The 27,006-nt window shown below is 41.3% G+C and overlaps 1 protein-coding gene across 3 annotated transcripts; it reads right to left on the bottom strand.

Moving 5' to 3' along the window:
• Positions 1-893: 893 nt before the first annotated feature.
• Positions 894-27,002, bottom strand: GOSR1 (golgi SNAP receptor complex member 1). Of its 3 annotated transcripts, none has more exons than XM_065853239.2 (9): positions 26,936-27,002; positions 26,343-26,457; positions 24,577-24,664; positions 24,260-24,367; positions 23,627-23,718; positions 23,155-23,229; positions 10,585-10,614; positions 4,416-4,498; positions 894-3,127 (listed from the first exon to the last, which is right to left on the bottom strand). In XM_065853239.2, exons 1-9 carry the CDS (start codon positions 26,964-26,966, stop codon positions 3,003-3,005), a joined length of 747 nt encoding a protein of 248 aa, XP_065709311.1. In that variant the 5' UTR covers positions 26,967-27,002; the 3' UTR covers positions 894-3,002. The 3 variants fall into 3 exon arrangements, with proteins under 3 accessions (XP_065709311.1, XP_065709312.1, XP_071672930.1); XM_065853240.2 differs by having other exon boundaries at positions 26,349-26,457; XM_071816829.1 differs by lacking the exon at positions 894-3,127 and adding an exon at positions 3,141-3,211 and having other exon boundaries at positions 4,373-4,498.
• Positions 27,003-27,006: the final 4 nt, after the last annotated feature.

The following is a 27,006-nucleotide window of genomic DNA, read 5'->3' as shown; positions in this document are numbered from 1 at the left end:
AAAATTCTAGTTGATTATTCAGTGTAATGAATCCAGCCAGAATTTATACCGCACTTGGGTAATTGAAAGCTCCTGAAGCCAATATCGGTTAATAAAAAGTGTTGTGCCTTTCCAGGAAGGGCAAACTCTCCCATTACCAGCAGCACCACAGCGTTTGGTCCCAGAGACACAGAGGACGGCAAAGCCCTGGCTGGACCCGGCAGTTCCCCTGCGCAAAGATCAGATAAACGTGTAAAAAATAAAGTCAAAGAGCAAGGATAGAAAGTATTCATATCTATGTGAAGTGTGGCATCAAACTTATCAATACGATCACCTATGCTGTGATGCGTGGCTAAGGGGTTGCAGGACAGGTTTAAACAAGCGCTTGTGTCTTGGCAAGAATAAAGCAGAAATTTAAAAAGAGTATGTGTGGGGGAAACGTGCCCTGTAGAAATATTATGGATTTACTTGCTTCGCTTGTATGGTTTAGCGATAATTTTCTTAGCACGATTCTATTCGGCTGAGCTACGAAAGTGCAGCTTTGCCAGGAATTGCAGAAATGAGAATTCTTTAACCACATTTGTTTTCCTCAGAGCAAGAGGAACCACACGGAAAGAAAAACGTAGCGGACAAGTTTAGCACCAGGGGACACACAAACCTACGCTCTGGGGCTTGACATTTTTCATTTACCGTCCGTTGCCCTATGAGTCCATGTTATTAGAGATGTTAAGGGGAATGAGCGAGTCCTTCCTCTTGGCTACGTGCAAACACCCAACGCCCGCTTGTGTTGCCAGAGCGCTGCAAAGTGATGAAGGGGAAACTACAAGGTTAATTAAATGCATTTTTCAACACAAAACCTCTCCTCTTGAAACCAACACAAATAAAAACCATGGAGGGGTTGCCAACGCTGAAGCCGTTTCCAGTAAAGCTTTATCAGAGATAATTCAGCACATTTCCATTAATTTATACTAAAATATATCAGTTCCTCCATAACATTTTCATAACATGAAAAAAATCAGTTATGTTTACATATTTATTACAATCTACATATTTTCCATAGCAGCTTTTTCACACAATAAGATTAAATATATGCACCAAATAATCAATTCAGTCCAGTAAAAAGACTGGTTATAAGATTAAATAAATGGATTTATTTACGGTACTGCAGATCTCATATTGCCAACTATATAGCAACCATATCCTACAAATCCTAAACAGAAGCAGAGCTGCTGATCACGGTCCCTTAGGGTGGTGGTGGAATCAGAGAAGAAGCATCAGGGAGAACAGGTTTGATCTCCCAACACAGATTCATTAATAAATCTCCTTTATCCATCAAGGCTTTTCATAAACCCCTGTAATAAACATTTCCTTTCCAACCAGAAACATCCCAAGTCAACCAAATAACCACCCTTTATTTAAAATAAAAGCCCCACAATTTTATACGTAATAATTCCAAATGCTTTCTAATCCCACTGATGAGGTGGCTGATTACATGTTTTTGTCGACTTTTTAGCACAAAGTTATTAATCTGCAAATAAGCCTTTAAATCCATACAAATATTTTAGGAGCAACGGTATTGTTTTGCTCACACACAGGCACAAGTGTCTATTCCAACCAACAGGTACTTCACAGACACTATCAAAAGCAGTAAAAACCGTGTCTGTCCTGCTAGATTCTGTTCCAGAAAAGAACCTGGAGAGTATCTGACATGTGTGGGTAATGGGACAGGTGAAATCTGTTCGGAGCACTGTGAATTGATTGTGAAATGAGTTAATCAAGTTCTTAAAAAGATATTTCAGTGCCTCAGTTTGAATGTATTGGGTTATGATATGACAGATGGGAAAGGGCGGTTGAAAGAGCAGAAAAATCTGTACAATTTGTAAATCTGCGCTGCCGAAGCCATTCCTGACGCCAGCTTTGTTTAGAGATGCAGACACAACAGGATTCATGTTGCACATCTGGACAAAAATCTGTCTTTACTCCCAGATAATGGTAAATAATACTTGTTTCGCTATTCATACATTCAACTCTTTACTATGAGGAGTTATGTCCAAAAATTTTGCACGCAGACACGTTTGCCTCAGGTATAACCATCATCACTTCCAATTGACAGTTTAGATTATATCCTACTTGCAGTGTAAAAATATTAACGCTATTAGAATAACTTTATCTAAATTACAATATAGACTTTTCAAACTGTTTCTCGTGTCTTTACAAAGACCTTTATGATGCCAGCCAAAATCCAAGTATTTACACCCAAAAGACTACTTTTGGTGAGCTCACGTTTGGTCACTTTTCAGATGACTGAACACTACAGTGAAGAGCTGCTGGGACACTGTGCTCCCTTTTTACAAGGAGGGACTTATCAGTCCCTTTAAAGCCACAAGAAACCTTACAAATGTTCCTCAGAGGGTAGTTTATTCGTATTCTGTGCAAAAAGTAAACCGAACAACCCTTTTTTTACTTCGAGGAATTGGTGTGAAGCACAGTTGCCACAGCACAAATTATGCAGAAATAACTAGTATCTCAACCATGAGTTAAAAAAGAATTGCAGAACATGTATTTAGTAGTAAAGCAACCTGATGGCTTAAAGCTGCAATATTCTGTGTTCGGTATTGTGCTTGGCCTATGGAGGAAACCGGCTTCCTGAGGAGTTTCCACCCCAGGCAAGCACAACCATCTTTTGCCACCTACCAGCCAACACCAGACACAGAAACGGTTCCACCCGTCCTGGTAAGCATCCCGTATTCACCTACCTTGCAGTGAGAAAGGGAATTAAAGACAAACAAATCCCAGAAAATGTAACCAAAGGAAGATGTATGGCAGGGAAGGAGAAACACTGCAGCTTCAACCCCAAACCAGTGTTGCTCTCTACTGTCACAAGCTCCAGACGTCACGGTGACACCCCGGCCACACCGAGCCGGCTGTGTGAAGTCTGTTGTGTCCCCCACTCACTTTTCCTCGATTTGGGGGGCAGAGGGATGGTGGTGATGAGTTTAGCAGAGTCCGTGGGGGAACATCCATCAATGAAAAGCGTATAGAAGCAGTAAGATGGTACAGATGCCGATAACGGCACCCAAGATGAGGGAATCTCGTCGTTTCCGAAGGTTGATCCTTTGAATCAGGCTGTTCACTGCAGGAAACCGATCTTTAAGGAGTCTGAGTCAAGGGCATATCAGCAAACGGCCTCTTCACTAATGAGCCCCAAAGTCTGTGTGTGGAAATCCCGATGCTGCAAGAAACGCAGAACTACTCCCAAGCTGGAGAAAGCAGATGCATAAAACCCCCTAGATGACAGTTAGCAGGATTACAGCTGTACTTCACTAATGACAGACAGACAGATTAAAGAGAGAACAGAACAGCTCAGAGTTCACATTTACACGGAATTCATCACCTGATCACCGAAATTACCAGCGTTTGATGAACTTTAATCTCAAATACGTGAGGCTTAGTTACTTTTAATAATTGTGTTTAAATGAGAATGAATTAAAAATGGGGCAGTTATATAAACCATCTGTGGAGTTTGTTTAATGGAATTGTGTTACTGGTGAAGGGAACAACCAAAGGCATTTGAGTGAGAAAATCATGTACGTTGCATGACTACACACTGCTCAAGTACAGCACGTAAGGGAGAACCCCTCCTACTGTAAAATCATAAGGATGTAAATCTATCTTTTAATGTACAAAATACAACTGCCAACAAGATAATAAGTTTCAGAGCTTCGTGTCTTTGGAACCAAGGATCTATTAAGGCCAAAGCTTATCGAGTTTTTTTTGTTGTTCTTGCCAGTTGCTAAGAACTGTAATGAAATTTCTGGCTTACCAAGATACATCTCTTCAGGATGTAATCTGTCTAATCAAATGATACTAATGTTGCTCTTTTGGCCCTTCTGACAGAAAGGAAAGAGTAAGTGGGAAAATGACAAACATGCATGACTTGACAATCCAGCACGTTCTTTAGCCATGAGCACAAAGTATGAAAAGAAACCAACAAGCCAAAATCTTAACATCCACAAGACTGTGACAGACAAGGGCATACTCTTAGCTGTAAACCATAACAAGCTTCAGTTCTGGACAGGCTTGAAAGCAAAAGGCAAGAAGTAAAATGAAATTATACCTTTACAAAAACATACGCCAGGGAAGGCCACAAAACGCCATTGCAGATCTCTGCTTAAAAATTAAGCTACATTGATCTATGTGTCGTATTTGAATTTAAGTAAAAACAACTTATTCACCACATTCATCATTAAGATGCTCCAGTCACATTATGAAGTGAGACTGGTAAAAACATCATCTGTCTGTCACTAATGACGCCACCACTACAGGTTATGCAGCCACTCACATCGCAAAGCATTTTGATCGCCAAGTGACAGAGTGAAAAATGTTACTGTACCTCTTCTTATGCAGCGGCAGCACGAATTTTTAGGAAAGGATACTAGCCAAGGTATTCATCTTGCTTTGTATTGACTTCAACATCCCTCTCTGCGAAGTCATATTTTCTTTAGTTGCCATGGCAATGCTGGAGAAGAGAAAAAAAAAAGAGTGGATCAAGTTGTTGGTGCTAAGAATAATCTACAGCTCCGAGACAAGGAAAGCAGGCAGGCAACGCTTCTGTGGAGAACAATGAATGAGCTGAAGCAATATGAATGAAACCACATTTCCTCCCTTAATCTCTATCCTTGACACTTAAATGATTTCTCTTTTATATAAGCCATTAACAACTGGAAACACTGTGATTTCTTGAAACAGGCAGGGTTTTGGCGTATCTCCCCTAACCCCAACACAAACTGTCACTACATTACAAGCAAACCTAAAGGTTTGGCAGGAGTTTGAAATTCAGGAGTTTGTTTAATCACAGAAGCCCCATAATTACTGTCACTCTGGACAGCAGATGAAACTTCTTGTCTGCCATCAGGATATGATGGTTACAGGAGTATTAAGCAAATAAGAGCTGACTCACAATTAAAAATCAACATGCAAAGTGAACGTGCTGTTTGAGACCCCAGACAGCTCACGGAGCTTTGTACGCCAGCTTTCTGGACAATCAAGCTGGGACAAAGGGTCACCAGGTCTTTGACGATATTTAAATACAATTAAAATTCCAAGAAAAGAAAGTAAAAATGAAGCTGGAGGAAAAGAAGAAAAAGAACTCTATCATTGCCTACCCCAACAGTGCATATGTGTCTAAGAAGACTGGAGTGACATTTGCTTTCCTCCAGTCCTCAGGCACCTCTCCTGTTTCCCAAGACTTGGCAAAGATGATGGAGAATGGTCCAGCAATGACCTCAGCCAGCTCCCTCAGCACCCGCGGGTGCATCCCATCCGGACCCATGGATTGATGGATGTCCAGATTGCCTAACTGCTCCCTAACCCAGTCCTCATCAACCCAGGCAAAGTCCTTAACATTGTCCTGCCTTCCTCTGGGGCCTCAGCGGTACGGGATCCTCAGGACAGCCTCGGCAGAGTAGACAGAGACAAAGAAGCGTTCAGTAACTCTGCCTTCTCTGTATCTTCTGTCACCAGGGCACCCACCTCGTTCATCAGTGGGCCTACATTGCCTCTGGTGTTAGTTTGATCTGCCACGGATTGGAAAAAGCTCTTCCTGTTGTCCTTGACCCCTCTCACCAGGTTTAATTCTAAGGAGGCCTTAGCTTTCCTAGTTGCCTCCCTACACCCTCTGACAGCAGCCTTAGATTCTCCCCAAGTGGCCAGCCCCTCCTTCCACGATCTATAAACTCTCCTCTAGAGGCATCGAATGATTCATTAAGGCATCCACTAATTTACAGAAGTGAAAATATGAGATGATTGCCAGGATATAAAGTGTTCCTGAGACACTTCCAAAATGCCTTTGCAAATAATTATCACAGGTTATCATGGAACACAAGGTTCCTGCTTTAACATCTGAGGAGAGAAACTGTCCATTCCACATTAAAAGGCAGGATGTAACTGTTTAAGTTGACGTGTTACAAGACTGGAACCTTCTTAATTTCTTTTACTCAGTATTTTGAAAAATACAGCTCAGCAGACGAGGTTTTACCGAAATGTTCTGAAGAAAAAAAACAACCGTAGTGATTACCATTTTTATTACGATATGGTCTAGTAACGAAATGTAATTGTGATATCCATGAAGAAGAGTTTAACTGGCTTCTAGCTACCATTAACAAGTCAAAATTCAAGCAGAAAGCACTGCTCTTCATGTATAATTTGATCACTCCAAACATGAGCTGGTTTCTCTAAGCCTTTATATCAGTAAATGAGACTATGAAATTCAAGCAGTCCCAGAAAACAGCTCCAGGGATATGTCCACAGATTTGTCTTGTTCAGTCCTAAGTATTGCAGCTTCCTCATATCCTTCATTAGACAGTTTTGGTTTCATTCCCATCCCTAACATATGCTCACTGACATATTGTTGCCATTTCTCCACTGACAAACGCGTTATTTTTTTTAGAGAATTAATCATATTGTTCCCATTCACAATATTGGCCCCATTTAGTTACTCAACACCATAATCTCCCCAAATCAAGGATACATTTTTTATTCTGTTTTGAAACTTCCAGACAAAATTTACAATGAAAGATTAAATGCATTTTACTGGAATCAAGATGACCTTGATTTAACGTTTCATTTGGAAACCAGCATGAACTGTTCCCAGCGCTGCACTGGCTTGAACTGCTACACTTGGGTGTAAACCAAGTTCCTAAAACCAGATGGTATCCTGCTCTCTATATTTAACATTAAAGCACTGCTGAAGTACATCAAAGATTGCTGCACTACTAAGGAAATATCTCCTAGGTAAGGCCACAGTCACAGCCAAAAAGAGCCCACCCATCTCTTCCACGATAAGGAGCATCACAAATTTCTGAGCTTGCAGCGTATTTCCTCAAAATTTCACTTGCATTTCAAGTTTGTCCTTGAATGCTCAGGAGCGCTGTGGGTACGCAAGAAACCAAACTTCCCTTCAAAAGTTAAAAACTGATATTTGTCCCGCGCTCCGGGACTCGAACCCTGGGTAGGCTCAAGCGATCCAACAGACTCTGCCTCCCGACACAGCGGGGACAACAGGCGCACGCCGCCGCACCCAGGGGTGGTCAGTAGGTCAGAGAGGTTCTCCTGCCCCTCTACTCTGCCCTGGGGAGACCACACCTGGAATATTGTGTCCAGTTGTGGCCCCTCAGTTCCAGAAGGACAGGGAACTGCTGGAGAGAGTCCAGCGCAGGGCAACAAAGATGCTGAAGGGAGTGGAGCATCTCCCGTGTGAGGAAAGGCTGAGGGAGCTGGGGCTCTGGAGCTGGAGGAGACTGAGGGGTGACCTCATTAATGTTTACAGATATCTAAAGGGTGAGTGTCAGGAGGATGGAGCCAGGCTCTTCTCAGTGACAACCAATGAAAGGACAAGGGGTAACGGGTTCAAACTGGAACACAAAAGGTTCCACTTAAATTTGAGAAGAAACTTCTTCTCAGTGAGGGTGTCAGAGCCTGGCCCAGGCTGCCCAGGGAGGTTGTGGAGTCTCCTTCTCTGCAGACATTCAAACCCGCCTGGACACCTTCCTGTGGAACCTCAGCTGGGTGTTCCTGCTCCGGCGGGGGATTGCACTGGATGAGCTTTCCAGGTCCCTTCCAATCCCTACAATTCTGTGATTCTGTGTCTTTTGATGAAGCCCAAGATGAAAACAAAAGGAACATTCCCCCAGAAACGCAGGTGATTTTGCCTTGGCACTCTGGCAAGGATCTTCTGAAAAGAGCTAAGTCTCAAAATCTAATTCGTGCCTTTCTATTCTGTAAAGTCAAGATTCAATGCAAGTGATTTTCCCCCCTTTTATTGCATCCTAATCATTACCTAAAGAAATACTCTAAATATGTAAGGTGATATTTTTTAAATTAAATCTATGGTTTTAGTCTGCCTTCAGCATAGAAGTGGAATAGTCCAATCTGTTAATATTCAAGCACTAAAAAAAAATCAGCCTGGATCAGGTCTCAGAAACAGTATTACAATAAAACCCTAAGAACTTGTCACGCTGTAAATGCAAAACTATGGAAAAAAAATCAAGCTGAGCCAATCTAAAAATATAAGTTGTTGGAAAACAAGAAAAAAATCACTTGCTATTTTGGAGAAGTGATAATGTTTGCAAATGAAAACCTGAGAACACCAAACATATTAAACAAAATCTATGCTTGTATTTAAATATGGCCAAGACAAGCGAGCACTGTTCCCAAAGAACTGCAGTACAAAGTATCACATCCCACTCGTTTCTAGAAAGAAATATGCTGCAGTAAGAACCCATCTCACGTCATTAATTTAAACATTGGTTAAAAGTTTAGGTCTAACGAAACACCTGGAATGACAGCACTACTTATCGCTTTAGTTACTGAATAATTTCAGCTTAGCTGCCCATCAGTTCTCTTGCACGTGTGTTTCTTGTCTCTATAAAATGTTGGATCAAGGCTTCCACAGTCAGCGCTGCCACGGGGTCACCGGTGTCCAGCTTCTCAACAAAAGCCTCTGCACACACAGAAAAATGCTTTCCAGTGCCTAGAACCCCTGCTTAATAACGACCATTCAAAAAATAAAGTGATTTAACTTCCTGAATTACACCCAAATAATGAGTAATGAACTACAGTAGATGTAAACCCTGAAGACAGAGCAGTATTGGTAGCCAGAATAAGGTAATTACATCTCACTTCACCCAATGAATCCGTATTCAAACAGCTCCCCCTGCACAATTCCCTCTTTTACTTGCTTTACAACATGTAAAGCAATTGATTATCAGAAGCTGGGGAAATATCTGTCTGGTAAATTCACCTGAAATGCAGTAGCATTTATTACCAATTAATACCATACCTGAACATTTGCAATTACGGGGGATGACAAGAAAAAGAGTAAAACAAAAAATTCACCTTGGTTTTGACAGAGCCGAAATTGAATTAAGATGATACAAATGGACTTACATTTCCTGCTCAATGTAGTTACTAAACAAGCTCTTTTTCTACAAAAAGAAACGCAGGACATTTTTGGCAAGGGTTACAAGAAGAAGTTGGTTTACTACAGATAAAATACGGTGCAACAAAGACTGCTGAAATCCAGCCTTCTAAAAAAATCGAAGTACATTTCCTATCAGAAGGAATTTTTCAGCAGAGAGCGCCAAGGAGCTCTGACCTAAGCTGCGTGTTGGGGACCATTGCGTGAGAAGCTGCCACTGTGGAGACAGACGATTTGTAGTCAACCGTGGGTCTGCAGGTCACGCAAATGAAACTCAAACCATTTTTTAATCCATCAGGACACCCGCTGATGGCACCACAGGGCCCCTGAGCAGGTTCGGAACTGATGGAGCAACCTGATGAGTATTTGAGTACCTGCCCTGTTCTGCGTTCCCTTGCATGGGTGAATCGACACGGAGGTTTCACTTATCACACACGCACGAACTCCAGCTTCTCTGATGACAAGTCATCAAGAGGTGAGGCGAAGAGCTCAAATCATACAATCTGAGTCATTTTGCAGGATATTAAGCTTAATAAATCACCATATGCTGTTTAATGCTCTAGTTACTGGAGCAGCAGCAAAAAAGAGATTCAACAAACATTAAGCATTTTTATGAGATGAAAAAGTAGGGCTACAAGCATGGAAGCAAAGCAATAAAGGAGAGGAGTATTTATCAGGAAAGGACTAGAACCCAAAGTAAAACAAATATTCATAGTAACTGTGCCAAGTTTGGCAAATATCTTTACAAGGCTGCAGTGAGATTATGTCAACATTTTCAGAGATTATTGGACCGACCGCTTCTGGTTCATCACTGCACATTAATGTGGTTTAACACATTTTTCCACCGTGTTAATTATACTGAGCCCACTGTGCCCTTAAGCTAGCCAGCCCTTAATGGACACAGAGCACCTCTAACTACTCTTCTTGATGCCTTATGCCAGTACATGCATTATCTGAAAGTGTATCTTTCTTCCTTTTGTTTTTTTAAAGCAATAATCTAAAATTTAAAACCATTAGGTTGGGCACTCTGAATTATTGGTTTGCAAAATCCCAGAGTTCAATGGAAAAGCGGGACAGGCACAGATGATAAAAGTAATTCATGATGCTACAGTTCTAAAGTTTCTAGATCAGTTAGAGAACATTCAAGTATTCAAACCATGTAAAAAAAAAAAGCCACAACACACATAAACAACTATACAACAGCAATAACCTCCGAAGCTCTAGTGGTAAAAGCCATCACCTATATCAGCTGCACAGTAGGGTGCCAAATACTTGAAGGATTACAGAAAATTGTGTTGTAGAAGAGCGTTGCTGTGAGAAGAAACAGCTTGACTACTGGAAAAGGCCTTAACAGCTCAACCTGAGATTCACTCTGCTCCATCACCCCCTTTGTTTTGTAGGGGCTATTCACCCTTAAACAGAAATGCACATGAATCAAATATTTAAGCCACACCATTACATCAACATTGAATAGGAAAATACCATACCACACCACCACTTCCTTGTAATACTGCGAGTCGTAAACAATACAGTTATTGTATAAATAAAATGACTGATATCTTTAGACACAATTAAATATAAACTCTGATTGTACAGAAGATAATGAAAATTATTAAGTTCATTCCTACCTTATTGTTTCTTCTATCAGTCGATCTGAGCTGAAAGCCAAAAGGAAAAAAATGAGGTTAAAAAAAGTAACAAGCACTAAGTATTATTTTAGATTATGAAAACAATGATCTCTATAAAACAAACCTTAACAAATCTGCCCTTAGAATGTCTTATTTCAGGATGCTGTCACTTTTTGCTACTACATAGATTTGGTAAATATAATGAAAGTTTTTGGAGAAGATCCTCGTCGTGGCCTCGGGAGCCGCAATTCCTCAGGGCCTGCAGGAGCAGATGCACAGGAGAACACAAAGCACCGAGAGGACAGAAAAAGGGGAATGGGCTCCATGACTCGTGGCTAATTAATGATAACTAATTTATGTGTACAAGGTGCCCAAGACAGTTTGGAAAGGAATATCAGAGAAGAAAGCACCTAATTTTACAACTTTTTAATCCTGGTCATTCCTTGCCCACACCTTCAAAAAACATAATTAAATATAAAACGTGAGAGTTGGTTCCAGGTAATAACACCTCAAAACGCCGCTTCAGAGCTGCTTTACCAAACGCTGTTTTACGGTGGTTAACAAGGCAAATTCTTTCTATAGTAATGCCAGTTGGGTAAGAATTAAACGATGCTTGTGGGGAACAGAACACACACCATCTGCAAGAGAAAGACCTCGATAACACGCGCCTCTTCCCCCTCGCCGCCACATGTGAACTGGGTTTCTATGTAGCATTGCTGGGAGGACTGCCTAAAATACAGCCTTACTGAGAAGAAGTTTCTTCTCATATTTAAGTGGAACCTCCTGTGTTCCAGTTTGAACCCACTACCCCTTGTCCTACCATTGGTTGTCACCGAGAAGAGCCTGGCTCCATCCTCCTGACACTCACCCTTTAGATATCTGTAACCATTAATGAGGTCCCCCCTCAGTCTCCTCTTCTCCAGCTCCAGAGCCCCAGCTCCCTCAGCCTTTCCTCACACGGGAGATGCTCCACTCCCTTCAGCATCTTTGTTGCCCTGTGCTGGACTCTCTCCAGCAGTTCCCTGTCCTTCTGGAACTGAGGGGCCACAACTGGACACAATATTCCAGATGTGGTCTCACCAGGGCAGAGTAGAGGGGCAGGAGAACCTCTCTGACCTACTGACCACCCCCTTCTAACCCACTCCAGGTACCATTGGCCTTCCTGGCCACAAGGGCCCAGTGCTGGCTCATGGTCACCCTGCTGTCCCCAGGACCCCCAGGTCCCTTTCCCCTATGCTGCTCTCTAATAGGTCATTCCCCAACTTATACTGGAACCTGGGGTTGTTCCTACCCAGCTACAAGACTCCACACTTTCCCTTGTTATATTTCATTACATTTTTCCCTGCCCAACTCCAAAGATTCACATCAGTTGCAAGTACATTGGTTTAATCAAATAAACCCACTTGAGTTCACTGCGCTGTGTGGTATTTATTACCACTGGCACAGAGAAGTAAAACACCATAGTAGTGTACACAAAATAATGTAAGCAGTCTCAAGTCTTACAGCATCTGATGATGTCCCCAAGGCAAGCAGAATGGAAAAGTGATGCATTAAAGATCTCTGTAATTGCTGATTTTCAAAGATAACAAAATTCAGCTGAGAATGTGCCTTTCATATAGATAGTCTCTAACAGACAAGTGTTATGTGTGGGCAGTGCATAATAAGAATAAACTGCAAAACCATCAGAAAACGGCCTGAAAAGCAAGAATGGTGCACAAGAATGCATCATTTAAAGAAGGTATTTATTAACAACAAAAATATATCAGCAGCCCAGCTGGAAATAAATCACAGTTCTAAAAATTCTGTGGAACAAAACATTGCTAGAAGAGTCCTATTAAAAACAAACAAACACAAAACCCTACAAACACAAAACAAACAGCACCACCTACCCTGGAAAAATCATCACCAGCATTACCAGCTCTTTGTCCATTTAGCTGATGAATTATTATGAATTATTTTCATTTTGATGAACTGAAGATGACAGGGAAGTTGAACACATTTGGAGACCTTAAGCGAACTAGGATGTTCTCCAAGGTTTTCAGAGCACAAAAAATCAGGATTGTCCATTTGCAGCAAAACACCGACTGCTTTTTATGGTAGAGAAAGCTGTAGTTAGGCTGTTTTATTACTTAATCGGGATTGGACTAGATGACCTTTTGAGGTCCCTTCCAATCCCTAACATTCTGTGATTCTGTGAAGTATTAAAAGCTTCACATTTAATTATATTATACTGCATTATTTTGATTTATGTATGTATAGGCATACAGAAAAATAAACCCTGGAAATGTAGCTACCTGTAAAATGACGACAGGCAGAAGTTAATAGAAATGTATAAGCCCAGTAATAAACAGTTCTCAATATCAATAAACATGGGCATTGGATGCAAATGTCAACACAAGGCATTTAACAGGCATTGGAAGTCATAAGATCAATGTTTCTCAAGACACAGCAGGTGAATTTTCAACAGAATGCCTGATGTGTAGATAAGAGCAGACTGAACTAACTCTTAGGTCTGTACTAAATAGCTGGGAAGCACACAGGTTTACTTAACACGACTTCTCTTGACTTTGTTCTTCTGCCTTCCAAGCAAAGACAACAAATCCAGTGGACATGACTTCACGAACAGCCAAGCAAGCAAACGATGGTTCTGGGCAATATTAATCTGATTTGCCATTAGTTTCAATAAGCTCTGCATTTTCACCTGTCGAGACAGATGGCACTTTCACAAAGCCATTTAAAAATACTATACGAAAGAAACGCTGAAAGATGCTGAGGCAACCACCTACTGTAACAAATGGCACAAATCCAAGAGCGGCAGGCATGCAAATGAAATAATCAGGCCTCTCGGCAACTGCTGGCTTCAGAAAAGATGGTGCAGTTTGTCATTTAAATATGCAGACAGGTAAATGAATCCAAAGCAAAAATTAAGTGCAATATGCCTTTAGGATAAAAAAGAAGCATGCCCATCACATCAAGCTTTCACAACTAAAGCAAGCATATTATGTTGTCCTTTTTAAAGCCAATCTCCATGCCAGTAGTTAAAATTCAGTCATAGAGATGATTACCCAGGTGAGGACTGGGATTCTCCCTTACCCATATATTTTGCTGCTGACTTATTAGCTAAATATCCAACACAAGCACTTGCCAGAAACAAGGTACAGCAATACGACTCATCTGCACACAACTCAACAACGCACTTTAAACCCTTCAGGTAAAATTAAGGGCAACGTTATGACAAAGAATGATTTAAAAGTATTAGGGAAACTCCCTCTAGAATAAACTAATGTGGCACTTGATAACTCTTTTCTTGCTTTCATAAAGAATAATTGCAGAAACAATAATTGTACTTGGTTCTTTCTCTAACCGCAGGATTAATCTCTAGGCTCGGCTCCCTCAAACTGCCTGCACTACAACTTGTGTGTTTGCACAGTCCTGGATCACCAGGCAACGTGGAGGAGCTTCCAGGAGCGCAAATACTGGAAACATACTTGATATTCTAATACAAATATACAGATTATGATGAAGCAAATCAGACCTATACTGTCAGTTATTTCCATCATAGTAATCACACCTAACAAGTGAAAGAAACACTGTGCACACACAAAAACCCAGCTCCAACTCATTTTTCCTGCTTGCCATCACTGTACCTTACAATCTAAACGATTCTGAAGATCATTAAGCAGAACACAGCTTTTTTTTCCTGTGACCACAAACAAGATATTCCAGGTTTCACAAGACATCTCAAGCTTGATTTGAATCAGTGTCAAAGTGAATTGCACTGGAGCTGCTTAGCAAGTTTGGAGTTTCCTGCAGTCGCTAATGAAGACAAAAATTGGTGTAGAACTTACTCATGGCCTGAGACCCAACACAAGTGAGACAAACACACCTGGGGTACACAACACCCAAGGAGAGAAAATTTACACTAGAGGACTGTGTAGACAACACAAAATTTACTCCTGTATTTACAAAAGAACAGAAGTAGCACCTGCAATGAATGCACAATACAGGGAATGAATGTTTGACTACATCTTGCATTTCCAGCACGAGAAGAGCTAGCTGGCCAAAAACAAAGCTGTGAAGTAAAATACGCATTTCCAGGGATGAAAAGCTTGCCCACAGAAACCATTCTGAAAACAGAGAAAGGTTCAAGTATCAACGCAAACCGCTCTCTTCCATGGGTTTCCTTGATATGTTAATTAAAGCATAAATCTAGATGCTAAGGAGATAAAATGTTTTCATGCTCTCTGTTGCAGTAGGCAGGATGAAATAAGAGCCTACAGCAATCGAACTTAAAACCAGTACAAACGTGAGCACTAAGTCAATGTATAGATTTGCTCCAAAGGAACAAAAACAACACACCTACAAACTCTAAACATGCAAGTTACCTTTATTTCTGCAGGAGTTAACCCACATTATTTGGTGTTAAATGTCTTTCCGGATGGTTCACGTGTACATCGTGTATCAGAAACATGCAAGAGGCATGCTTGTCCCTCTAGGGAAGAATCTGCTAAAGGATCTCCAGTAAAATAAACTGGTGGTAGCTCTCTCCACCCTCCACTCTGCAATGCTACAGCACAAAATTCACTAAAAATTGGACTCCCAGTTACATCATTAAGTAAATATCTCAATAGCTTATCAATTTGGACTTAAGATAAGCTAAGTACTTCTTTTTCAGCCAACACCTGTAAACATGTTTACAGTTGCACCACAACCAATCAAAAGGTAAGTTGTTCCAACTCAGTTTAAAGGACAATTTAATGGATGCAGGCAAACACCAGTGATGCTGGAGACCCCCAAACCCACAGATCCATCTTCACAGGTCCGAGAACACCAACGGGTTCTTTCTTCTGGATTTCCAAAGGGCACAGTCTGCACCCTCACTGAACTCCATGGACTTGTCTGGGAATTAGCAAGAGTGAAAGAAATGTTTCTGCAAAAAGAGGAGTTAGCCAAGAAAGCTCTTTGGCACATAGACTACTGGAGAGTGTCTGATGTTGGAGAGTCCCAAGAGGTTGAACAACAGCAATACTTCTTCCTTTCAAGCAAATCTATAAGGAAATAAGAGCCTCCTCAACAATCTGCAGTGTACAGTTTGCCCCAAGAACGCAGTTAAAAACTGAAAATGAAAACAGCTCCAATCCTCTAAATGAAGCTCAGCAGCTGGTTGCCTATTAGTGCCCAGAAAGCCAATGCCTGGATGGCACCACCAGCCACATGAGGAGCTTTCCGGAGGTTTCCAGAGGCTTTATTCATGGTTGTGAACCTTCCTGGACAGACTGACCCTCCCGTGTAATTGCTCCCTATTACCCATAGGAACAGAGTAAATGAATGGAGAGCAGGCCTTACTGGAAGTCATTATCAGTAACCACAACTGTCAGAACAATTCCAGTAACTTACTAATGGACTATATCGGCATTTCCTCAAATTTTACACGCTGTGTGCAGAACCAGCATTCAGTGGGAGAGCTGTTTTCATTATTTCCTCTGGATTAAAACATATAATTTAGATTATACCTTGAACTAAAGCGAAAAAAACCCTCAAAGCCAAGCACCACTTGGAAATGTATACAAGTAGGAACAGCCTTCAAAATCCAACACTGATCTGACAAAAAATGATATTGTGGCACTTTTCTAGCTCAGTGGTTCTTGACTAAAGCTAGACAAAGCTAAAACACTGTTCTGCACACATACTCCTAAGTAACCAAGAAAAGAGAACACACGGGGGAATACCTTCCAGGAGAGCCCTATCTTACAAACAACTTTGTAATTAGTACATTTTTAATTTCCGGTGAAGCTAACACAGATCTGAAGTGACAGTTATCCCTAGGATGACAATCCAATTTTAATTTAGTATAAAACCCTAAAATACACATTGATAGAAATGTATTCTGCTTCCTAACTGCGTCTTCACCTCCGGCGGTTTTGGGGCTGTGTTTGGTAGATGTAGAAAACTACATGGCTTTCATCCAGGACGTGGCTGAAGTACCCAATGCTACAACTATCCACCTGCTTGTTAATCTGGTTTCATTCAATAATTCCTAAAACTGCATAGTTAACTATACAATATAAAGAAGAGCTGTGGTTCAAAATTTAGAGGGCACGCTACGTTTATTTAAAACGTCTGCAACCCAAATTCAGGATGCAATTCATTAGTGGATGAAGATCTCAATTTGACTCAATTTCACTGCATTCTTAGGCTTGTCTTTTCATCTAAGACCAAACAAGGTGTGTTCTTCCAGAATTGCAACTATACTCAACATAAATAAGTCTCTCCAGTGAGAGGAGAGCATTCTGCATCTTTCACTTGACAACAAAACTAAGGGCCTTGAAAAGCTCTAAGCAAAATTTTGTTATCAAGCAACAGACATGCTTTGGTGGGAACTGGATCTAGTGCTGCTCACCAGCATGGATTTCATTGAAAGTATCCTCAGTAGATGGGAGGCAACGTCCTTCATCAAACCACTGGTAAAACACATGAGGTATCTGCACAGCCTACCACGCAGCAGCTAAGAATGATGAGAACATCATCCTGATGCATTAGTACAGAGGCTCAAATTAAATAAACTCAAGAAGGGCTTTTATACAGTAATACGATAACTTTTCCAGAGGAACACCCTGTTTTTGAGAAAAATGGAAATAATCCCTATTTAACATATCCATAATACATGAAACAACATTCAACAGCTTGGTGGTTCCAATGGCAAATAATATGCAAGTACTTCTGGTCTTAAAGAATAATTAAGTTCACAGCCACCCCAATAAAAAAAAATGCCATGCTGCATTAGAATAATAAGTGATCCTCAGATTCCACAAAATAAATTCCATAAAACCTCACAATTGTTGATTCTGTTCAAATGAGGCACCTACTTTTCAGAACCAACCCATGTATGAAGGATTTCATATTTGTCAAAGTCCTAATTTCAATACAGACCTCGGGGAGGGGGAATGCTGCCCTAGTTAAGAAACAGTGTTGAAAGGAAAGCTAAAAACAAATAAAACATACATCACTGACTTGTTTATTTCTGAAAGGAGCAACAAACTTCAGAGGCAAACACAGAGCTCTGAAGTTTGAAGTGTTGTTTTATATCCCTCCCTCTCCCCAAATCAAGGGCATAGTGCTGTTTCACAACAGTCACCAACGTTAGGGAAATTAATCAATTACAGTAGTTTTACACCAGTCCAACCATAAGGAAAACCTGCAAATAAACCTTGTGAGACCAGTATTATCTTCGGTTCAGTGCTTTGGGGTAGGTTTGGTTTTTAAAGTCCTAAATACAGCACAGGAAGATGAAAAGCACTAGTTGATTTTACTCTAATGAAGCACAAGCTATTTTTAGAGGGAAAACCTCTTTTAAATCCTGAAGAGCTTGGCTGATTTTCATGTTCTTTTATTAAGTTATTTATAAATAATAACGATACCCAGAAGAGCATCTTCCTTCATTGCCTGCAAGCTTTGAACCTCCCCAAATTCTCATTAAACTGCTTCAATAACTTGCTCATGCAGCCATATAATTGCAGCCACACAACGGGCAGTGCAGCTTCTTTTTTTCCAGAAGACACGAACCGTCTCCCTCGCTGAGCAGGACTTACTATCAAAATAAGAAAACAGGTAAGCTGTGCTCAGCCTGGTGTTGCAGTTAAGTGTGTGATAGGTCCAAGTCTCACGTTCAGTCTGGGGCTGTCACAGGGAAGCCAATCCAGCCACTTATTAAGTGGCCTCGTGTCATTCTGCCACGAATCTGCAAGAGATAGAGGTTCTGCCAGCAGGCTGGGAAATAAAACCCCTTCAGTTCCACACACATACAAGGCTAAAGGAAGGAATCACTGATGCATGACTGCACCTGAGAAAACCCCGCATTAACAGGAGATGAAGCAGAAAGAAAAAGCCAGAATTCTATTTTGAAACGGGATTAGAGTGTAAACCGTTGTGCACCTCTAAGCTTTTACAATACTAAAAATCCTCCTTGGTTCAAATCCCTTCCTTGAGAACCATTTTATATGTGCTGCAAGTCAGACAGAGATCATAGCCCTACCCAAAAAGCCCGTGTTTTGGATATTCAATGGTCAATCAGTCAGTAAGGTAATTAATTACCACAGTCACTGGCTAGCTGAGGCACCACCACGCACTTTTAACGCAATAGTTTCCCCAAACTTCCCTATTCCAGAAACAAACAAGTCAACGCTATTTAACCGCGTTTGGGAAAACAGTGACACACCATTGCCAGAGCTCTTGCAATTAACGGTCGGCAGAGAAGCATTTTAACTCGGATTCCTCAATCTCTCCTTGCACTGTACCTTCCAGTTCAATAGACAAAGTGCTGCAGCCTTCCATTACCACTGCACTGCAAACCTGCAGCCAAATTACACCGTATCGGGGCTTCTTGGCAAACAGTCCAAAGCACGGCCATGGATAGCACGGACTGGCCTTTTATAACAGAGTCCGTTTTGTTTACTCATAACCCTGATAAAGCAAAGAAAATTATTCATTATCAGGTGCTGCTTCAGTTAAAATCTGCATTAAGAAAATGAAGTGATGAGAACACCATATTCTGCTATGACATGAAAAAAAAAAAGCTTCATTTAGAGGCAAGTTTTGTGATTAAAAAACCCCCTTATTGGGCCTGAGGAAAGCGGAGCTGAGCAGTCGTGAGGCTGCAGAGTAGGCGCCCATGGAAGTGGCTCATTGCGCTCCTCCCTCCCTGCGGCTTCCCCAGCCACCTTGGGAAGGAAGAGGGAATTAGTGAATTAGCTGGTTTTCCTACAGTCTCTTTCTTTCCAAGAGAAGACGAAGGAGAAGCGGCGGTGAACCCCGTGTGAGCTGGAGCAGTTACTGCCCAGGCATCTGTGTGTGTCCCCTGCCACTGGAGGCGAGGGAGGGGACAAAAGGGGACAACAGCAGTTCTTCTGATTTAATCCAACACCGAATGCCCGCTGAAATCCAGGGGAACCTGAGCAGCAACAGCACAGCGAATGGAAGTCAGGGTGTGCAGAGCAAAGAACAGGGGTAACAAAGAAAAGGAAACCGAATGAAGGCAGAAAAGCGGTCGCTTGCTCCCAGATCAACAAACCTAGAATCAAAAACCCCCAGTGTCTCATTAAGCTGACTTTTCTGTGCAAATCGGTACCAAAGTGGAAATTTGTAAGCAATACCAATATTCAGAGGAAAAACGGACAACAAGTCACTCCCTCTATTAAGATCTGGACTGTAGTACAAACAAAGTCTGAAAGCAGTTTCCCGGTGATTATTCTTTACTAAATGTCGCCATTTCTGCCCCAACAACAGGAAATTTGAAATAGTTCTGCTGCAAAATGAAACGCAACAGTAATAACAATATTTAGTACTTCAGAATACTTCACATATATGAAGTACTGCACAAACATTCATTTATCCTAATCATCTCCGTGAATCAGGTATGTATTATTAATAGCACCATTACACAACTGCTGCAGATTCCCGTTATTTCTGTTGCTCACTTCTCTTATTCCTCTTTTCTCTTTCAATTAAAAACGCAGCTCACGGTACCTGCACAGGCTCCTGCTTCGGGAAAGGAAAAATCACTCATTTTTGAGCACTGGAGTTGAGTAATAAAGCGCTGTCATACAGTGGTCCTGAAACAGGAGAACAAAGCTACGACAGCAAGTGCTGGTGAACAGTAAGTGGTGTGGTTTTCAACTAATTTTGCTAGGAATTCATAATAGCTAAAAAAATCTGTAATTTCTACCTAAATATTGGAAGCCTTTATCAATTTTCACACAAATTCACCTGATATATCACGCACACACAACGCAAGCACTAACACAAGGGAAATTTTCACTCGCAGATGCAATATTGCGAATTTAATCAACCACATTAGTCCCTCCTTTGCTGACTTAGACTATAACTCATCAATAACTGCAGAATTTCTCAGGGCAAATACCAAAGTGACAGGACTCTCTCTGAGGCAGCACTTTTCAGAGCAGTTTTTAAAATGCTAAGCTAGGTCTACTCATCAAAATTGTTCTCTTTAGATGGAAAACAGTATTACAAAAGAAAAGGATGGCTTCTTTACCTCCCTGGCCAAAAGTATACAAACAGCAAAGATGAGACAAACACCTTTACTGAATGGCACAGACCCAAGAAAACAAGCATTCAAAAATCTACCACAAACACGACCGTGCTAGACCGGGTATTTCCTTAAGCATCTGACATAAGATCTGAGGTATTAGGTACAAATATTAACAGGGCATCAATATTCGACGAGACCTGTCTTCCAGCCTCATTTCAATTAACCAGTGTTAACATTTTTATTAAAAAATTTAGACATTAATTTGTTTCCAGATGTAGGTAAAACGATCCTTAAATTCTCTCTCTCCTCTTACTCCCAAGTGAGACCCCACCACAGACAACCCCACCGCATGTTTTAAAGAGCACTCTGGGAAAACGCCACCAAGACTCAACTCAAGTCTCACATGGTAGCACATAAAGCAAAAGGCCGACAGATGAGTCTGGTGTTCTGCAGTGGGTAATAGCTCAGATGTTCTCCATTACCACCTCATGGAATAAATATGTAATAGGTTAAAGTACTTAATGTCATAAATTAAGCAGGGTCAAGACCAAGCGAACATTCCAATTATTTGATATGAATATATCATTCCTGTGGCATTATTTCATTACTTTGCAGCATATAATAGTAATACGCTTATGTTCCCATCTCCATTTTACAAGCTCTTTTCATAGGCCTCGCAATTCCACTGAAACTACATTTGAATTTTTACTGTTGTGTCTTTGTGACTATATATATATATCAATAATATAGTTTTATCAATTAGTCTAGCACCATGATTTACTGTGCTGCAAATATTCAGCATAAAGACTCACACAAAGCTTGTCAGTTTATCCTAGGAACATGTTTGGTGTAATCTGCAGCTCCTGGTGATTTTTTGGGCCCTTTTGCTAGTTTTTACAGCTTTTTGGCACTACCATCTCATTAATTGCTTTCTCTGAAGACAAATATGTTGAAAGTCTCTAATGATTTCCTCTGCCAGTGTCTATTTCTGAGCTTACTGATTCTCAATTCAGAAGTTTTGAACATCTTGCAAGCTTTGATTTCTCGCCAAGTTTCTCTTCTGCTTCTACACCACATTTCTTCATACACCTTACAGTTATCTGCACCTTGCAACAGGATTCCATCATTAGTTCTGGCCCCGCTTCCTAAAGATCCCCAAGTCACGCTTATTTCTTGTTTTCTTTGTCTCAGTGTTGTTTTTTTTAAAGCCTTGACATTTTCAAATAACCACCTAGAGGATGGTTTAACTGTTTCTGAACTGCCTTTTAAAATTCTATTTTTCATGCATTTTTATCCTAAAATCGTACTGGAGGATTTAGTGTGTTTAAAGAGACCAAAGTAATGGATGCCTCAATGAACGCTGGGCTCAAATTCTGAAGACACATGCAAAATGTTTACAAAATGGTTTCAGTTTCTCTCTTGTTTCAAACTTCTCAAAATAGTGAACTCGCAGGAATGTCAGTTTCTTGGACGTATATTTTACAGCTCCAGAAAGATTTCATTTGTAGTTTTCTTTAACAAAATGCCAACGATATAAAAGTATTTACTACCCCTCCAATAAAAATATATATGAAAGATAGAGCGTTTCAGATAACACTGACCTCCATAATATTAAGACCGTTGTTGGGGATTTTTTGTTTGGTTTGAGGTTTTTTTTGGTGTGCGTGCTGTGGTTTGTTTGTTGTTTGTTTTGTTTCTGGAAACCTTACATTTCCTGATCATACATTTCTAATAATAAATTCACCTTAACGAAAGTCATAATTCAAGCTTTAAATACATTAATTTTTAAGTTTTAAAGATATTAAAGAAAAATCAAGGATAAAGTGGGGGTAAGCCACAATCAAAGAATTTGGTTTTAACTTCCTGTAAAAGCCTTTTGTGCAGTTCTGGCTAGAAGCTGAAGTTATCTTTTTAAAAGCACATTTGAGAAAGCCACAGGTCATTTTCGATTTATTTTAAATGAAAGCCTGCCCTCTTGTGCAAGGTTGAGGTTGTGCATGACTACAGTCAAGAGCACAGAGGGATGAACATCAGTGCGACTCCTGGACTATCTAGAAAACATGAACCTTCCAGGGCTCTTCCACCGGAATGCGCTGCTTGTCCTGACGGCAGAAAATGGGGTTTGTTTTTAACCCTTATCCCTGTTAGTATACTATAAAACATCTACTTCCTTAGGAGAGGAGGCCAAGCATGAAGTCAAAGTCACAAGTGACTTGCAAAAGGCCCTTGAAGACAACATGGAGATGTCACGTAGTGTTGACAAGATCCTCAAGTCAAAATCTCCAAAAACTACCCTCACTACTACCTACTATACGCATTTTGCAGTCGGTGTAAGCAATAAATATTTCTCTAGCTGCGTAAGCAGCAGCACTGTCATAGAATACATAGTGCAAGGCATCCATTGTGAACATATATATCTACAAACAGACAAAGTTTTCACACATACTTGAAATTCAGAATGTTTCACCTCCAAGAAAAGTCAGGCACCTACTTATTTACCTAAGTAAATAACAAACACCACCTACTTTCGAAGGTGCTCGTGTTCCTTCAGGAAGAGTTCTGTTCTTCTGTTATTCACGCCAGATCCACTTTTATAAGATCTAAAATTCATTTAAAAAAAAATTGAAAAGCATTTTTTCCAGAGGCTTTTCAGTAGACAACATGAACTTATTTACATACATATCGAGTTGTGTTACTCTGAAGTGACCAAATAGAAAAGTTCCAGTGATGTTAAGACACTTTTAAAGTGATTCGGCATAGCTTAATAGTTTTACTTTAAAAACATGAGTTCCTTTTCATAGTTAAAAACCAAACAAAACAAAACAGCATCTTATTACAACCTTAATAAGAGCTGTGAACTCAAGTTGCTTTTTTTCGCTTTATTCAGAGCACAGACAAATAAGCCATGTCAAGTATTCTCCTACAGGAGGGTTTGTTTCCACCTCTGTCCTCCAAGGGCAGTCCCGCACCATCACTGCAACACACAATCTGACTTACTCAATATCTTTTCGTACTGATCCCAGCAGATTCTCCCTTTCTCGTATTGCCAAAAAGTTCGCTTTGGTTTTGTGGAATTCATGCGTATAATCCTGTAATAAAACAATTACTCTGAAATTAGGATCCTGAGATCGATTTCACAATACGATATACTCAAGATCAAACCATCTTTATAAAATGCTAGCTGTTCTCTAACATCAACTGCAAGACATTACCTGCAAGAAATTAACATCAAAAATGCTTGGAAGTTCATGCAAAGTATTTTAAATTTCGGCTCTTACAGTAGTTGTATTTTCTTATCTTAAATGTGATGTTACCTCTCATATTGTTATGTGACACACCACAGAGACCAGACAGTTCGCTACAGTACACTTCCCCCTTTGCTATATAGAAGATACCCATGTAAGTTTGAATGTTTTACTGTTCCTTCTTAGCTAGGTGCTAGTCACCAACGTGACATAAAAAATGCTATTTTTTCAACTCAGAGTTCACTAATTGGGGTACCTGGAGAGAAGAAATGTAGAGATGGATCAGTGGAATTTAAATGTTCTGGTAAGATATTCAAGCATACAGCGATATCAACACTGCTAATAATTATCCCAAACAAAGCAACAAAACAAAAGCACTTGTTACCTGCAATATGTCTCTATGACGCTGTAACGTGTGCATCAGTGCAGCATTCAGGGACGGGACTCCTGCACTGTTTGTGTATTCTGCCATTTTGTCATTTATCCCAGTAAGCTAGAGGAAGCAAAAAAAGAAAAAGCAAACCATGAAATAGTTTATTCTTGTAGGACAGTTACAATGCGTAAGGTGAAGGAGCTGGCTCTAAGGACAGACCTTCAGGAACACTTGTCTGTCACTCACTAGTATTTCCTAATGTTCATCACAGAAACCTGTACTGCAATACATCCTGGATGGGGAAGTAAAACTGGAGTAACTTGAGTTACCTTTCCCAGAAGTTGTTCAATCTCCACAGCCATGGTCTCAAACATTCTGTCCTGGCTTGATCCATTTAAGAGAGGAGTTGTGTCAGAGCTAAGGAAAAAGAAGAAGAGCAGTTACTGAAAAGTAGGATATCTTCTCATGAATGCAAGTAATAAGAAAACACTGGTGTTAGGTGGTGGCAAGCTCCACTACCTAGTTTCCCAGAGGGATGAATTAAGCCTAGAATATGACATTCTATTCTCATACGGTGTTACTAGTTCAGATAAAACTTAGAGGCATGCACCACATGGGGAAAATACCACCTCTCCTTGGTACATATGACACCAAACACTTGTCTACTGTCAGCACTTACCCAGGACCAATGCCCTTCCCTCCCCAGCTTTTAAACTTGATTTAGGTATTTATTGGCAGGAGGGAGCACTGCACTATTAGCATGTTACACCAGCTGCATTATCACACCTTAATAACAGCGCTAGGACAACCCACTGACCTATTAAGTAGTCAATGTTCTACAGAGCAACACAAACCACACATTTTATCACAATTACATACAGTACAGCTTCCTTCTGCTTTTTAAGGTAAGCTAAAACCACCATGAGAAGTCATATCTAAGCAACAGAATAGAAGCACAACACTTAGTACACCAGTTTGCACGTATGACAACTAATGCCTTTCAGAGTCTACTCTTTGCTTTGGTAGGACACCGTCACTAGAGAAGTCAATTTTATACAGGGCAGCAAAAATAACTAAACCAATTAGATTACATGGCAAGTAACAGCATTGAGCTAGAAACCAGAGACACACTAGGACTCTGATTCATGAGTAACATGATCATTTTTGGCGCCCTCTCACGCTTCCAGAACCAGAAATTCATGGAAAGGCTCAAAACTGATTCAATCATCAAATGAAGTAAATAAGTAAAAATATAAACAGACATACATACAGTAGTCACACTCACAGACACACAGTGTTTGACCCACAGCTAATAAGCAAAGAATGGCAGTTTTTAAAGGTTGTGCACAGGGACAGAGAAATTGCTAATTAGTGCTGTGGAAATGCAGGAAAGACTTCAACTCTAGCCCATACACTGAAGACCTGAGAAGTTTTATCATACTAATTATTTAATCAAACATGAATCTGCCTAAAGCAAACAGAAACTATTAATATATATATGTATATACACACACATACATATGTATCAAGTTTATATATAAAAAACATATATATTGCTCTCACTATTACTATTCATCTTAGGAGAAAGCCAGAAAGAAACAGCGATGACTCCTGAAGGGAGGGCTGGTCACCTGCGTAACCTTGGATCAGACACAGCTGCTCAGTGCTCCACCTCCCTTACCTTTAAAACAGGGATCACACCTGGGAGACACAAGGCTCAATTCCCCTAATAGCAAAGTCCCTGAAAACCCCTCTGCTAGTTTAATACAAGAAAAACTGGAAAATAAGGCAATGCGTTAAAAAGTTGTATCATTAGTTCACACACTAACCTCACGTTTACAGACTAAAGTTTAAATTCAGCTTCCCCCAAGTGACACATGTGCTCTCACGAAGCAGCGCTGCAGCCCACACACCTTTCTGACTCACATGCCAATATCGCTTGATATTCCATCAAGGCCAGCACCAAGAAATGCTGAAATGAGCTTCTTAAGAAGCTTAAACATAAAAGCCACAGGTGGGACCAGCATTAAGTAAATTATAAAAACAAACCAAGCGCCACAAGCAGCATTTAAAACATAAAGAAATGGGCTAGTACCTATACCTGTCGCGCCTTCCGTCTCGGGCGCCGCTGTAGCTGGTGCAGAGTTTGCTGAAGGAGACCAGCTTCAGGTCCAGCTCGTTCTCCAGCTGCCTTGCTTGCTTCCTGAGATCTGCACAGGGCGGCCGAGAGCGGGGGAGAAGTCACAAACCCGCACGGGGACCCTCAGCTTTTGGGGGGGACGCGACTTCCCGAGGTTCTGTCAAGCGGAGCTGGCACAGAGCGCTCGGGAGCCCCAGAGGGAACCCCGCGGGGAATGGGGGACGTGGCGGAGCCCTCACAGAACGAGGGAGCCCCCCAGGCTGAAAGGGTGGGGCACGGCTGAACACCCGCAGGCTCCAACCGACACAACCGGGAGGGTCCAGCGCCGGGTGCCGCCCCCTCCCCGCGGGCCCCCGGGCCTCCCCGGCTCCGCCGCCTCATGACTGAGGGGCCCACGGGGCCACCGCAGCCTCCAGGCTCGCGGGGCTCCGAACCCCCCCGAGGCGGGCAGAGGGGACTCGGCAGCGGTTCGGCGCTGCCCGGGTGGAGCTGAGCGCCGGGAGGGCCCCGCGGCCGCCCCATCCCCGCCGCCCTCAGGCCCCACTCGCCTTCCCAGTAGTTGCTGCTCCCCGCCGCCATCTTTGTTGTCCAACGTCAGCCGAGAGAGGCGGGCCAGAGC

The sequence above is a fragment of the Patagioenas fasciata genome, chromosome 19 (assembly GCF_037038585.1).
Source record: "Patagioenas fasciata isolate bPatFas1 chromosome 19, bPatFas1.hap1, whole genome shotgun sequence".
Lineage (NCBI taxonomy): Eukaryota > Metazoa > Chordata > Aves > Columbiformes > Columbidae > Patagioenas > Patagioenas fasciata.
The sequence above is the reverse complement of the archived record's forward strand: the minus strand, read 5'-3'. Positions and strand labels throughout refer to the sequence as shown.

What these genes read in the sequence shown, in the direction of transcription:
- GOSR1 (XM_065853239.2), bottom strand. Translation starts at nt 26,966, where the DNA reads ATGGCGGCGGGGAGCAGCAACTACTGGGAAG. An exon ending in GAGCAGCAACTACTGGGAAG is followed by an intron (nt 26,458 to 26,935) that starts GCGAGTGGGGCC and finishes CGCCCTGTGCAG; the next exon opens with ATCTCAGGAAGCAAGCAAGG. An exon ending in TCAGTACGAAAAGATATTGA is followed by an intron (nt 23,230 to 23,626) that starts GTAAGTCAGATT and finishes AATGAATTTTAG; the next exon opens with ATCTTATAAAAGTGGATCTG.